Source organism: Apteryx mantelli, chromosome 4, assembly GCF_036417845.1.
Source record: "Apteryx mantelli isolate bAptMan1 chromosome 4, bAptMan1.hap1, whole genome shotgun sequence".
Lineage (NCBI taxonomy): Eukaryota > Metazoa > Chordata > Aves > Apterygiformes > Apterygidae > Apteryx > Apteryx mantelli.
The window spans coordinates 63,394,790-63,409,653 of NC_089981.1; the positions used below are offsets into that span (position 1 = coordinate 63,394,790).

A 14,864-nucleotide genomic window follows, 5' to 3' on the forward strand; every position below is an offset into this window, starting at 1 on the left:
AAGAGGAGAAAAGTTGGGATGTAGCCTGTTTTGTCAAGGCAGTAAGTGTTTGCACGTTTACTGAGTGACTGTTGTTAGAGGAAATGAAATAAAATTCACTATAGTAAGACTTCCTCTTTCTTTCCTTTTTTAATTTCTACACCAGACCTTCAAAACTAGTGCTTAAATTATTTTTGCAGAATATAAAATTGGGTGTATTTATTGCTGTATATATTGATCTCTCAGACTATCCATAGCTATAGCCAGGCCAGCTCAGGACATTCTTAGACCTTTCAAGACAACTGTAAGCAAAAGCAATTTGGATGGATGCCTATCAAGGAAGGCCTTTTAAAACACCTTGAACAGTGACATTGATTCTATACATTGTAATACTGAACTGATTTTACTTTGTGTGCTGTTTGTGACCACTAAGCTGATGAGTTTGAGAAATGTAGTATTGAAAACTTCTACTGCATAAATCACATTGTATTTCTGTGGAAAGGTTTATCTTGGATCATAAGTAAGTTCTGATCTGCCTACCAAACTCTCCCTGCTAATAATTAAAAAAAAAAAAAAAAAAAGGTCAGTGTCCATAACTCAGTACACTAAATTTCTCCTTAATATTTGCATGGTCTTAAATAGCTAGAGTGTGATTTTGGTGCTAGGTGTAACAATTCTTGTGTTTGAAGATAAGACGCATAGTATTTTAGTTTTTGAGATGCGAGCAACTGCATTTTTATTAAAAGTTCTAACATCTCCTTAGATCTGGAAAAATGCCACTGGTATTTTCAAGAGCAAGGTGCATATTTTCAAGGGGGTTCCTATTTGTATAAGTTAACCTATCTGTAATTTTGAGTCATTCCTTCTGCTTTCTAGTTCATCTTGGTAATTTTGTTTTCTTTAAAATTGCTATTCTGTTTGTGTGTATTAGGTAGTAAGAACAGGAAGGAAATAGGAGGGCCTGAGTTGAACTTTTTTGCGTTAGTAGTTTCCACAGAAGATGTGTGTCTGTTTAGTCTTTCATCCTGGATATTTTGTGTGGCTAATAGTATATTAGTGTAAGGCAATTTTTTATTTTTTTTAAATGTCATTGATGCAGAGACTCAGTGAATGTACGTAACAATCTCAAGTATGCAAAATCAGTGTGTTTTTAATGTAAGTTCAGTGCTGCCTTGTTATCCTGTAAGAGCACAAAAAGGCGGAAGTGGACATCAAACTTTTACAATCTGTTAGATAGTATTTAAGACTGTATTTAAGACTTTCTTGGTCACCTACAGAGTTTCGTAAAACTTGCACCTTTCTCATGACTTTCGTCATCTGTAAGATTATATGAACTGAGTCTTGATTGTTGGATATGTTCTATATCTTAATCTGCCCAACATATATATATATATATGTATGTATGTATGTATTTTTTTTGAATAGGAGTGTTTAACAAGATGGACCTGAAATCTTTTGAATTTGTACTTGGTTTATCCTGCTGTGGAATGGTTCCTTTAAGATAAAACACCCAACTAGTTTAGGAATATCATACAGAGCATGTATTTAATATGCTTGTCATTCTGTGGGTGAATATGTAAGCCAGAAGATGCAAAGTTCTTTACCAAGACCTTTGTTGCTTTCTTCAAAACATGAAGTAATGCTGAGAAGGCAACTTCCATGATACTTTTCCTGGACTGCACATCTTCATTCACTGCCCACCCTAGTAAGGAAGGCAGTTTTGGTGAATGATTTAGCAGTGGTCTTAACATGAGTAGCTCTAGAGCTAGAGGATGTAAAAACATAACCCATCCTGCTTCAGTGCAATATTGTAAAACCAGGATTTTATTTAATTAAGCTTGTAGTAATCATGTTTGATGGCTTAGATGTTGATTGATTGATAAATGTTGATAGGGTGCTTCTGGAAAAGCAGGAAACCTTCCACTGAAAAAGTTGAACTTCTCATAAAGACAAAAAAAAAAATCAGTGTGGTGGGCAACCCAGCACAGTTAAGTGGTTTGCAAATTCAGTTTCACTGTGATGCTAGGTCCCAGTAAGTTGATAGTGTTTGCAGCCACACACAGTTCTCATTTTAACTGCACCTGAGGATCAATTACTAATCTCAGTAGAGGTCCTGAAACTTGTCTGTGTGCTGCACCTAAAGCAGGCTGGATTTGCATTCAGTTCTGTTGCCCGCTTACAAAATAATCATGGCATGTAGTATATCTCCTTTGTTCAGTTTGTATGCTTCTCTTTTCATAGTCAAAGTATGAAGGCTCTTGCTTTATGTGAGGGCTTTTATATTTAACCTCCAGGTACAAACGTGATCTTTGAAAAGGGCCTCAACACTATTGAGAAACTGCATTAAAGTTTCTTTCAATCTTCTGCCAAACAGTTCTTTTTTTTTTTTTTCTTTTGATGAAAGCAGTCTTTCAGCTTGCCATTCCCCTGGCACAGAGCATAGGTGAGCTTCAGATCTCCTTATAGTTGCATTGCTTTACCTGCTCCTTTACTGGAATGAGGAGTGTTGAAACAACACTGTGAGCTTATCACCTTGGTGATTACAGAATTTTGTATGAACTGTTTATTTACTTCACCAGTCTCCTTCCCAAAGCTGCGTGCAATGCAATGCCTATGGCAAAGTCTCTCAAATTTTGAATGTGGTTACAGACTTGCTTTATTGCCCTAACAGACTCAAGCCTTCCTCATTGTCTTTCACTTCTCTGGCTATATCTGTTCTATCAGAAGGTTAATCTGTCTGATGACAGAGAATGTCTGAGGAGAATCATACGTCGCATTCTTCCTTACTGTAGTGTCTGGCAGTTGTCATCTGAGTTTGAGTGTTCTCCACGCAGGCAAAAGATACTGGCTTGACCTGTTTCAGGAACAGGTCATTCTGAGGTTAGTAAGCAGCATCCCTCTGGATGGTAAGAAAAAGATGTTTCAGCTGAAATCAGTCAAGCAGCAACCAAAGTACTGTTTTCCTACATCACTAAGGTATTAGATACTACAAAAATTATTGACAACTTCATTAGTCTTGGAACTGTACTAACTACTCACTGAAGTATGACTGGTTACTTATTCAAGAGTAATAGGATTTGGTTTTGTTTTTTGGGGGGATGATGGGGATAGGTATGGATATGACCTTCTCTCTTGCTTCTGCTTCTTGGACTCCTTGGCCATCCTGCAGCTCTGAGAAGAGAACTGAGGGAAAAATGTGAGAGAGGCCCTCTATGTCAGGTGCATCATCCAGCCTGGCCCGAGAGAAATGGAGTGTTGTAAAGTTCTTGTGGGTTCAGCCTACTTCTGCACCTTTTGTCCAAGCCAGCTGTGACAAGTTTTGTTTTGTGGTTTGCTAGATTTTGATTGATCTCAAGTGGCAACTGCTGATTTGGCACTTCACACAGAGCTGCATCTAGGCAGGTTGCCCATCAAGTATCCTTACTACAGCTCTACTGTTATGTATTGCATGTAAAATGTGTGTGGGTTTTTTCTCCCTCTCATAAGCAGTTAAGTCTGAGCTGCCATGTAGCCCCCCTCTCTTTGTCCTCCCTTTTTTGCACTCCTTTGGCTCTGCATGTCCATAATACCACTTTGCATAATGGACTTCCAGGGTTATGACTATGAGGAGGATCATTAAAGTGTTCCAGGTGAAAACTAACCTCCTTTCTCCTCTTCTCTTTATTTGATTGGAGTTGGAAAAGGACAAGACAAACACAGACATGAAGGGGTAGAGTGGAGAATGGGATTACCGATTTTTACAGCAGCCTGCATTTATATTTCATTCTTAAGTTTCATGATTAAACAATTATGGAACCACAACCTAAAAAATTAGTTTTCAAATACTATGTAAAAGTAACTCATCAGACGTGTTTTCAGCATTTATTCTTTTTATTTCAGGTTAGAAGCCGACTTTATGTAGGTAAGCTCATTTCTCATGCTGTTTCTTTGGAGCATGATTTTATCTCTTTTTTTTTTTTCTTTCTTGCTACTTTTAATTACTTGAATATTGCAACATTTAGCCATCTTTTTTTTTTTTTTTTTTTTTTTTTTAGGAAGGGAAAAACAGCTTGCCAATAAAATTGCTGAACTAGTTGAAGACAAATGCAAAATGCTTGAAAAACTCAGCCTTTGCAAGAAGGAGGTACTATTCCTCACTTACTGCTGTCTTTTCAAATGTCTCACTTGACAAATTGAACCAATTTCTGTATTTAAAGTGTTAAACTTAAGCCTAAAAGTAAGGTGCTTAAAGCTTTTAAGTGATTCTTCAAATGCTTTTTCATCAGTGTATTTTAAGTCTGATTAAAGTGTTAGCAAGTTCTGTCTTAAAGCTTAATACAGTATAGTGCACTGGAAATAACTTTAAAATGTTTTATGCTGCTGTGTTAACCTACTGGGGCTAAACTTTTCTTAATTTCCAGCAAGGTATATGCCTGAATATTTACATTGTGGTTATGTTTCAGACTAGAGCATCACAAATTAATTCTGTTATTTAAGCAATTGTTTACATACATTCTGACAGAAATTATCTCCTTTAGTTTGAAGATTTAGAATCGTCTCTGAAGGATGAGAACACTGTGAAAGAATCAACAGATGCATCTTTTTTTGAGGTAAAAACATGAAGTGAGAATGACCACTTTCATAATTTAAGGCAGTGTTTTGGGAAAATTCTGCATATGTAAGAAAAAAAATTGTTTTAATTTAGAGCACTGTTTTGCTAATCCTGTCTTTCTGAAAGTGACATAGAAGCAAGGCATTTAAACTAAGAAAAGTTTATGTAAGGATTGTGTTAAAAGTGGAATGGATCATCTAAAAAAATCTTTTTTTGATACTAGAGCAAATCACATATCAAGCAATGTTAAATTGCTTAAATGGTAAGCTGTTCCTGTAGAGACAGCACAGTGCATGAAGTATTTTTTCGTATGTCTGATGTGACTTGAATATATCTTATAACCTACTGGAGCACAGTTTAAAAAAAAAAAAAAAAGTTACCAGTACAAAGTTACCAGTACTTTTGAGTAAGAAAAACCCATGAACACAGAAAAATCTTAAATCATAACAAAAATTGGATGGAACTACATTGTTTAGATCCCCCAAACTCAGAATATATTTGTAAAAGAGTTCCAAAAAAGGTGAATCAAATATCTAATGGGTTGTTTAAAATTTATATAACAAGCAAATAGATCTATTTCATTCTGCACCTAAGATCCTATAGAGCTAGTTGTTATGTGTTGTTAATATGCAAGAGGCCACAGTTCTTTGAGATTTATCTTTGATGTGATGATAGCTGTTAAATGTACTGTGTCATTTTATATTAAAATGATATTTAAAACATACTTGTCTTTGTATGTAGTTAATGTCAAGTGTATTATGTTAACTGTCAAAATAATTTAGGAAACACATGAAAAATTGAACAAGTCAAACTTGGAACTCAACCAAGAAATAGAGAATCTTGAAAAAGAACTGGGAGAAGAAAAATCTAAACAGTCAGAAAACGATAAATTGGTAAGAGTAAAAATAACCCCATCTTTCTTGCCACTCAATACATAAGGTATTTTTCATGAGAAAACATTCTCTATGGAAAAGACAAACTATTCTTTTTTTGTTGTTTTAAATAAATCAAAAACTACGTTTCCCCTTTTGTCTCCATCCAAACACACTGTATCATACTAGAAAAATGAGATTCATAAAGGAAAATGCTACCCCCCCCCCCCCCGATTTTACTGGTTTGGTAGTAGAAGTCTTCTCAGCTTGAAAATTAAAACAATTTTAATAATTGCCTAGACCTCCCTCTTCAGTCAAAACTGTGGAAGAAGTTATATGAAAGCTAATTATTTTCAGGTGGCTGAAATTCAGAAGAGAGTGGAGTCTTTAGAGAATGAAGCAAAATCTATCCAATCACAAGTTGCTGAGGTACATCAAATCTTTTTTTTTTTCTGTTCTCCATATAGTTACTTTTAATAGTTTTGTCCATTAAGAGTGCATAAATAATATGCTGGGTAAACCAAAAGACTCTTTAAGGCTTAGTACTTCTGTACAACTAGATTTAGTAATTTAAATTTCAGATAGCAGTTGCCATTTGTTGCAAAGTACAGGTACCCTGTGTTCTCTTTGCCTTGTTACTTCTCAGTGATACATAGTGCCACAAAACTAATTATAATCAGGAAAGCTAAGTTGCAGAAAACTGAGAATACATACATAGCACAGTCAGAAAACCGAAATATAAGTCCAATAATACCACCGTGACCCCATTTCTTGTATCTTCAAATGTTCTGTTGAAACAACACACTTTCTCATTTCACTTAGGCCAAGTCCACCCTAAAAGTATTTCAGATTAATACAGAGAGACTCAAGACATCTGTTCAAGATGCATTAGAGGAAAACTGTCATCTCCAGGAAAGTGAGAAACAGGTAGGTTCTTTCTACTTAAATTCTTGAGAAATTTCATATTTTCCTATAGTGGTATGTAAATCTAACTTCTCCAAGGAGCTCATCCATGATGTGTTTGTTGATACCGCTTGAGCTTTACGGTAAATAGGAAGAGGGCTCAGCTTTAAAATGACTTTGTGTTGGAATAACTTTTGTAAAAAATATCCCTGTTTAAAAAGAAATTAAATAAATGAGTTTGTGGGAGATCAGTGACAAGGAGAGCACATGCTAAGGTAAGATTAGTAAGAATTTTGCTGAGCAAAATCTGAGACCTGGAGGAAAACAAAGATTTGAGCAAGTCCACAGCCAAGGTCCTCTACAGAGGCAGACAGCAAATGCTCATATTCAATACAGAAAGCAAATCAAATGGAGAAATTGCAGTGTGTCCGAAAGGCAAGTGAGAAACATACTGTAGTATCCGTATGGATGAGCTAGTGGAAGATCAGATAAGTAGTGTGAAGGTACAGAAAGGACTGTTACTTTTTGAATTTTAGTTGTTTATTTTCCACAGTGTAGCCGAACCCTAGAGAATGATTATTTTAAAATGCTTAGCATGTGAAATGGTTGTCCTGTGCAATAACTAGTTTTACAATGAAAATATGCCATCATATTCTTAAGTTTTCTTTTTTTTTTTTCTTTTTACATTAAATGTTCCATGGAATGTTCTATTTCTATGGGATGTGCTTATTTTCATGCCTGACTGATCTCCTTGTTGTCTTGACCGTATTCTGGTATCTTTGGGGCTAGAGGTACACGCTTGTTGTTCTTTTGGCAGCCTTATAAAAAGCCACTGAGTGCCTCAGTCCTCTCTCTGTCAAAACATCATAGGCATCAGACTTACTGATTCAGGAAAACAAACACTTTTGGAAATGGAAAAATTTCTGCAGCAGTTCTGCACAGTTCTGTTATCAATAAAACCTTCCCTTTTTTGTCAAACATATACTCCTTCTAAAAATAAGAAAAGGAAGTAGAAGACAGAATTGTATTACATTCTGTTAATGGACAAATAAAAGACTTGAGTGTATTCACTGTGAGATGAAGTTTCTTGAGAACTTTCAAGAGTCCTTTTTGGTTTTTCTCTAATCCATACATGCTTTTTATCCCTTTCTATGAGGAGGAAGGGTCTGGTCCTTGCATGCTTTATTTCAAATGTGACAGAGTATACTTATAACGTAATAAATTTTGAGAAGCAGTACACAATTAAAAGGTTTTATTAGAGATGTAGGTTTGGGGGTGCTTGCTTCCTCCCTCCCCCCCCCCCATCTGGGTTCCAGATTTTTAATTTTTTTTTTTTGTGGAAAGTGTATTCTTTTTCTTTCCTCTTCATAAAACAAAAAAAGGAATTAAAGCAAGATAAACTGAGGGCTGAGAATCATTTTTATTTTATAGGCAGTCGTTTTATATCAAGCAAAAATAGGAACATTTCAGTTAAAAAAAAAAAACAAAAAAACAAAAAAACCAGGATGTAATTAACCTATCAGGTTCCTAGCTAAAAATAAAGTTTTTGGAATTCCTTTGAGATGAAATAAACTGGGTATGGTAGTTTCTTAACCACACTATTTAGGATGAATTACTATACTTTGTCATTAACAGAGTTGTTTTGCAGTTTTTCTTTTTAGTAATTTTAGCACATTTGTATATGTTGTATTTAGCTATGTTTTTTGGTAGATGAAGCACCACACTCATGGAACCTGGAAAGAAAAGAAGAAAAAGTATCTGTTTTGCTTACTAATATTTTCTTATACAAGGTTGTTGTAAGCAATAAAAATTAGTTTTGCTGTACTAGAATATCCATATCCCTTTTTTTATTTTTGTCTTTTTTTTTTTTTTTAAGATGGAATTTCACTTATGTTCAAAAGGTAACAAAGATGTTATTTGTTCATGGAAATTGGAGTAGTTTCTTCCTCTATCCACTTGCACTAATTGGTCGTAATCTTCTGGCACATCATAGCTTAACCATTATAACAGATGTGCTATCTGAAAATAGATTTATGATGTGTCAGAGGGAGGATTGGGGCCTTCTAGTTTGAACAAGGGAACTGTTAATGAACTCCAAACTTCCTGTGCTTGCTTGTTTTTTGCAGGAACATTTAAAATGTATATTGCTTTAGCTCACTACAAATCCTTGCTATTTCTCTTTACTGTAATTCTTACAAATATATCAAGTCAAGTCAGTTCAGTCTCTCTTTGTCTCAGTGTAGAATGAATGTCTTAAAGCTTAGTTTCCCTTTGAGGAATGAAATTTAATGATAAAAGGAGTTGCCTGTGTATGTCTTCTGAGCAGTATTAGCATAAATGGTATTTTTGTGTTATCTATAATACCTAGTTTGCATGATGCTACAAATTAATGTATGGCTTTTACTGCTTGAAACGTGCAGTTCTGTGCCAAGTAGTGTTCACTTAATTTTAGTCATGTACCTTTTGGTTTATGCCTTTTGCTTTATCTTTGTTAAGCAGTGTCCAGGCTTGTTTGTGTATTTGCATGGCGGTTCCCCTGTTTAACTACAATTTCTGTTCTTATTTTTAGTATGAGTGGCTGTTACGGTCTTGTTGATCAACCTAGTTACTCTTTTCTGTACACTTAGTGCTTTTAAATTGGTTGCCTGTTGTGCAGCTATATTCTTTTGACAGAATAAGACAAATAGTTCCCTATGTTTTTATAGTGAGAGAGGTTTTTTTGATTGTTTTTTGTTTTTTAAACCTGGATCATTTTAATTTTGTTCTTATAATATGCAGGCATGGTTTAATTACTTAATATGTTGCAATGCTTATTTCTAATGGACTGATAAAGTGTAGTAATCCCTTTTGCTGCTGTAAAGTATTTTTGTAAAATGCAGTTTTACTAGGATATGTCAGCAAAGTCTAATCATAGACTCTACTTGTCTTTTTAGTTGACCATACTAATTAGTATGGTATTAGGGAGTAGCAACTCCCTAATAAGGTGTTGATTACATACAACTGCAGCAACTTTCATTAACAGGGGGCCCTTTTTAAAATCAGATTTAAAAATGATGTTAAGTGTGGACAAGAGTAGAGGAAATGGGATAGTTTTGCAAGTCATGCGAATTTAAATTGCTATCTGAAAAGCTTCTAGGTTTTCCTTTACCTCCCCTACCTCTTCTAGGTTGAAAAAGAACAGGTATAATTTCAGAAGTGGGTGCATGTGTTGGGGGATGAGTCTTGTCCCCTCCAGACATTCCCCAATGTTTGTAGTTGTTTGTTACAAATATTGTCACTATTTTGTCAATACATTGCTATTGTCTTTTTTTTTTAACTGAGTGAAATATTAACTGAACTATTCTGCTAAATTTTTAAAATATCCTCACAACTAATTACAATAGAGAACTACTGCCACTAAAATAATGGGACAATAATGTAAAACTGTTATTGTCAACTCTAGGGTCTTTAACTGTATTATAGTCTCTCCCTGTTTAATTCTTATGAGTGAGGGCTTAAGATTCTGCATATGCTTAGATAATATACATAGTAGGCTCAAGTGCTATTCATCCTTGATTCTTAGTTACAACAAATAATCACACTAATCTGATATTCTCTTCTTAGCTTTTACAAGAAGCTGAAGGATGGGGTGAACGGTTTACTGAACTAAATGAACAAACTAAAATGTTTGAATTATCTAAAGCAGATATGGAAGAAGTATTGAAAAATAAAGAGAGTCAAATCAAGGTAAATTATTACAGCTAGTGCTGAATCAAGTTATTCAGACTGATGCTAATCATTAGCAAGTTCTGAGAAAGTCTAACAACCTCTCCTGGTCATAATATGCAGTAAGCTGTTTCAGGTTTTTTGTTTGTTGTTTCCATCCTCTAATGTCTTGTTTCCTGCTAAGCAAACAAGATTGCTTGGCAGCACGATGGAGCAGTCTGACAGCCTTGAAAGTCAGCAGGAAAAACACTTTTAGTTCTGAAGAGTATTTACTTTTTTGCTTTGGGGTTTGGGGTGGGTCACACATCTTGCTAAAAGCGTGCTTATTAGGCTATCTGAAGAGTCTTCTTTAGGGCATACCTGTTGACCTGCAGGTATATGTTTTGACAGAAAATTGATGTTGGCCATCTGGAATCCTATATATGAAGTTAGTTTCATGTATGAATGGAACTAAATAAAGGAGAGAAGTCTTGAAAAAGTAATTGGAATGGTAACTACATTTTCATTGTTTGTATTTATTTTACTGTTCTTGTTTTGTGGGGACTTTTTCTTAGTCACTGACACAGTACTTACTGAAGATGAAAGACTGGAGTTCAGCCATAAGAGAAGATGACAGCACTGAAGATAATCACTGGGACGCCGATATAAAGGGTGAAACAGAAAATGGAGAGCCTTTAGGTAAGGTTTGGCTAGCTTCCTATCTTAAAATATCTGTTAAAATAGTTTTTAGGAATATAGAATGAGCAAACTTTCAGCAAAGTTTTAAGATAATTTGCTTTGTAAAAGTTGGATTTTCAAACCTCACCCAATGTTGGTGTTCATGTCAGACAGCTCAACTGGTGCTTAGACACCTCCAGAATAACAAAGCCTATGCTCCTATAGGGCAGTGTGTGTGTACACAGGTAAAACATGTATGTTGTTATAGAGCAATGCAGAGAATTTGATGTTCAGGCACTTCTGGAATGGCTTAGTGTATGTTAGTATCAAACAGTGATTCTCAAACATTTTTAGGTGGAAACCTCACTTTTACTTCTTCCTGAAACTCCTCCCAGCAGTAGCACTGTAGGTCCACAGAGCCTAACTTCTGCCTCTGTGTCCTTGCACAGCTGTTATGTATTGCAGGCAGCATGGTAGAACTGGGAGTCAGTGGGTGTAGGTGTGGGGCCCCTCATAGCAGCAGCGGAAAAAGGCCTTTCTTCCTCCTGGTTCTTGCTGCAGCTTCTTTTTATGGCAGTGCTGGCTGTAACACAGGGCACAGCCCAGTAAATCTGACAGCTTATGCTCTATTCAGCACCTCACTTTTAAATGTAGACATTCTCAATCTTACTGATAAAGCATTAAAATATAGGCAAATTTTCCCTTTGTAAAAATACGCTATGCCTGTTGTGGCATGTTGAGGATTGTTCAATAAATAATAAATGTCATAAGTAAAATAATAAAAACAAAACAGTAATAAAAACAAAACAAATTATCTCAGTAGTAAGCTCTGTCACAAACCTTCTTGTGCTGTTTATGTAATGTATTCTATTCTGTTAATCAGATGATCAGCAAAAACGAACTGTAAAGAAATTGATCTATGCTGCAAAGGTACGTGATTTCAAGAAATGTGTGGATGGAGGGGGAGAAAAATGGAATAAATGCAATTTTTAGGTTTAGATGCAGATAAACATCTAACAGTTTAACAGAGTTCAGCATCTTTTGATATTTAATTACATATTTTTACATGCAGACATTCTTGTTTCTAGTAATCTCAATAAGATCATTTTTGTATTTTGATTGTAGTTAAATGCTTGTTTAAAGACCCTGGAAACAGAAAGAGATCAAGTATATTCAAAACTGTCTGATGAAAATAAAGCTAAAGGAGAGCTTACAGGTAATTTAATGTTTTGCTTTTAAGGTTAATAAGATGCTGTTTTTATCAAATAATGTTACAGTCTATAAGTATTGCTTCCACTAAAAACTGAATTAATATTACATGAATAGCTCTAATTGATTGCTTTACTTCTAAAAATCAATATTTAAAATAGATAACTAACTTAAACAGATATTTTAAAAATCAAAGCATAACGATGTGTAATGACTGCTAAAGCACTATTGCTGAATTTTATTGTATGCTGTTGGGAATATGGAAGCTCAAAATATATGTGCCAAATGATGTTAATAAATCTGTAATACCTTCTTTATAAAAATTCTGGACATGAAACAATGGACTTTGAATTTTGAAAAACTGTAGTTACTAGTTTGTAATGGGTGCAAGCTGAATACTTAATAAAATCTAAAATTTTGCATTTGGAAAATTGAGCCTAAAAGCATCTTACTCTGTTTTTTCCTTTGTTGCATTAGCTGTTCTGAGTTATATTTTATAAAATGAAAATACAGCCACATTAATTCCAAAAAGGTCTGCAATTAGCTATTGCTTTTATAGATAGCAGCCTGCAGAGTAGTCATCATACTTGAACGTACTGTGCTTGGTTGTTTGAGTAAAACAGTAAGTTTGAGGGTTATTAAACTGACTTCTAATGACTTAAAAAAAAGTTTTCCAAATGGATTGTAACTCTGTGCCATAAAGGCATTCAGACTTCATTGAAGCTCTACATCTTTCTTGAAAAGAGGCATAGGAATAGTGGATAGGAAATAATGAATAGGAAAAGGAGCATGACAGACCTTATTTTGGCTAGATAAGATAGTTTGACAAATCCGAGTTATCCCTTCAGGCTTCTTTGCAAGACCTCATATGGCTAAATTTTCAAGACTATATGATGAAACAGACTCTACTCCTTTAGTAAAATATTTATAATAATAAAAGCCCTAAATGAAAGTTTGGGTTTTGAATTACAAAACTGCGTTGTCCAGAGAAGCTATACCAGTTGGAGGGATCACGAAGGCTGGGTATTTGGTCAGAGCTGGATTTTGTGGCAGGTAGAGAGTATAGTTTCTGTCTTCCCATCGAATAGGCAGTACTGTTTCTCAGTTGTATAACTGATGGACACTTACTAGTATATATTATTGCTTATATTATTAAAACAACATAGCATCAAAGAATTTTACAAACTTATTAGTTAATGAAATGTTACAAATATTTTAATTTTGTAAACTGTGCATTATTCCCAATATAATTAATTGTCTATAAATTTGACAGAACGTATAGAAAGCCTCCAAAGTGAACAAGTTTCCTTGCAGTCTGAAAATGAACGTTTTGAAAGTGAAGTTCAAAAGCTTCAGCAAAAACTTAAAGTCATGACTGAGCTTTATCAAGAAAATGAAATGAAACTGCACAGGTACAGGTTCCTCTTGGTTTTTATATTCAGCACATTACTTGATTGAGATTTTATACTCTTTTTGGGGGCTGAAAATTACTGAAAATTTGAATACTACTTTTCAGAGATTTTTGAGTTAAAAGATCCTGTAATGTTACACCTTCTTGTTTATTTGTCATCAAAGTAATTTTATAGTAATTGTTTTCATTGAAGTCATGGTGTATTCCTTTGGGACTTTTCCACAAGCCTGTTACTTCTTGTTTTTTTTTTTTTTTCTTCTTTTTTCTGAACAAATCTTAGTCTGTGAAATAAGGTGGGTGAAGTTGGAAAGCTTGGTTTAAAATAAAGATATGACATAATACATGTATCAAACTTTTTGAAAGAAAGATAATTGGTAGCTGCTTTAATTGTGGGGTATATTTTCTACAGGGAAGAGAGTTATGTCAGTGGAAGAGTGGGGCTATATGTAAAACTAAACTTAGAGTTAAAACAGGTAGACAAATTAACTATTATCAGTAAGCAGCATAGAATCCCTGTGAATCACATTATCCTGACAAAGAAAGATACAATATGAGGACTGTACTTTCTATGTCCCAGTCAGGATTTCAGTAGGGATTATGGTTTACTCAGTGAAATCAGAAAGGTGATAAGGTCTCAAAATACAGCTGGTAGGAATGTGATGTTGTTGTGGTAACCTTCAGAAGTGTGTGTGTGTGTGTGGCCAGGGGAGGGAGGGGACATCATCTTAGGGCATAAAACTAAAATTTCATTAGCAAGAAATTATTTCTTCAAGGAACAGACCTAATCTTGAAGGCAGCAAGAAAAGCAGCACTAATTCTGATCCTGTCCTAAGCAGTATGCAGCACCTTGTTAAGATGCTACTTTCAGTAATTGATTCCATAACAGTACATGATGTATAGATATTTGGTTTCTTGCAGGAACAGCAAGCCCCCCAAAATCCACTACATTAGCATTTAATTTTAAAAAGGGAGACTACATAAAAAATGAGGAACCTGTTAAAAAGAAACTATGATGAGCAGCCAGAAGGGAAAATGTTTGCAGGTAGTGTGGATGCTATTTAACGATGCTGTATTGCAACTCAGAGCAAATATATGGTGCTCAAAGATTTTAGAAAGGCCAAAAAGGGTTTGGGAGAAGCTGGCATGATTAGATAGCAGAGTAAAGCAGGTTATTAGTGTTAAGAAGGCACCTTTTTAAAAAGCTAGTCAGGTCCAAGCAAGTAGAAGGAAAACAGAAAAGTAGAGAGCAGAAGTTGAGGAGAGACACTTAGATAGCGTTCAGCAGATCCATAGTTTAGATGGTTTGATAGCAAAGAACTGCTGTTTAGAGGAGAATGACCAGTTCATCCTATCCAGAACTGTTATGTGGCCATAGTATCTGTGTGTGTTCTGCAGAATTACCTTGTGCCTAAGCTGTAGTCTGGAATGTGGATGTTATCCTCTTCAACTGCCTGACCAAGGGTAAAAAAAATGAGGGGCCCTGGAAAGAATTTCATTCTTCATAATGAAGAACCATTTTCTTCTCTGGAAAACTATT

The 14,864-nt window shown here is 34.9% G+C and overlaps 1 protein-coding gene across 2 annotated transcripts in view; it reads left to right on the forward strand.

The window, feature by feature from the left end:
- The window catches only part of MIA2 (MIA SH3 domain ER export factor 2), a 41,453-nt gene that overhangs the window by 13,626 nt on the left and 12,963 nt on the right, over positions 1–14,864 (forward strand). For both annotated transcript variants that reach the window (XM_013940523.2, XM_013940526.2), the window contains 11 exons: positions 3,859–3,880; positions 4,014–4,102; positions 4,497–4,568; positions 5,353–5,463; positions 5,800–5,871; positions 6,265–6,369; positions 9,949–10,071; positions 10,605–10,728; positions 11,591–11,637; positions 11,833–11,923; positions 13,190–13,328. In XM_013940523.2, coding sequence (XP_013795977.2) covers positions 3,859–3,880; positions 4,014–4,102; positions 4,497–4,568; positions 5,353–5,463; positions 5,800–5,871; positions 6,265–6,369; positions 9,949–10,071; positions 10,605–10,728; positions 11,591–11,637; positions 11,833–11,923; positions 13,190–13,328 — 995 coding nt within the window. The remainder of the gene's footprint in view (positions 1–3,858; positions 3,881–4,013; positions 4,103–4,496; positions 4,569–5,352; positions 5,464–5,799; positions 5,872–6,264; positions 6,370–9,948; positions 10,072–10,604; positions 10,729–11,590; positions 11,638–11,832; positions 11,924–13,189; positions 13,329–14,864) is intronic.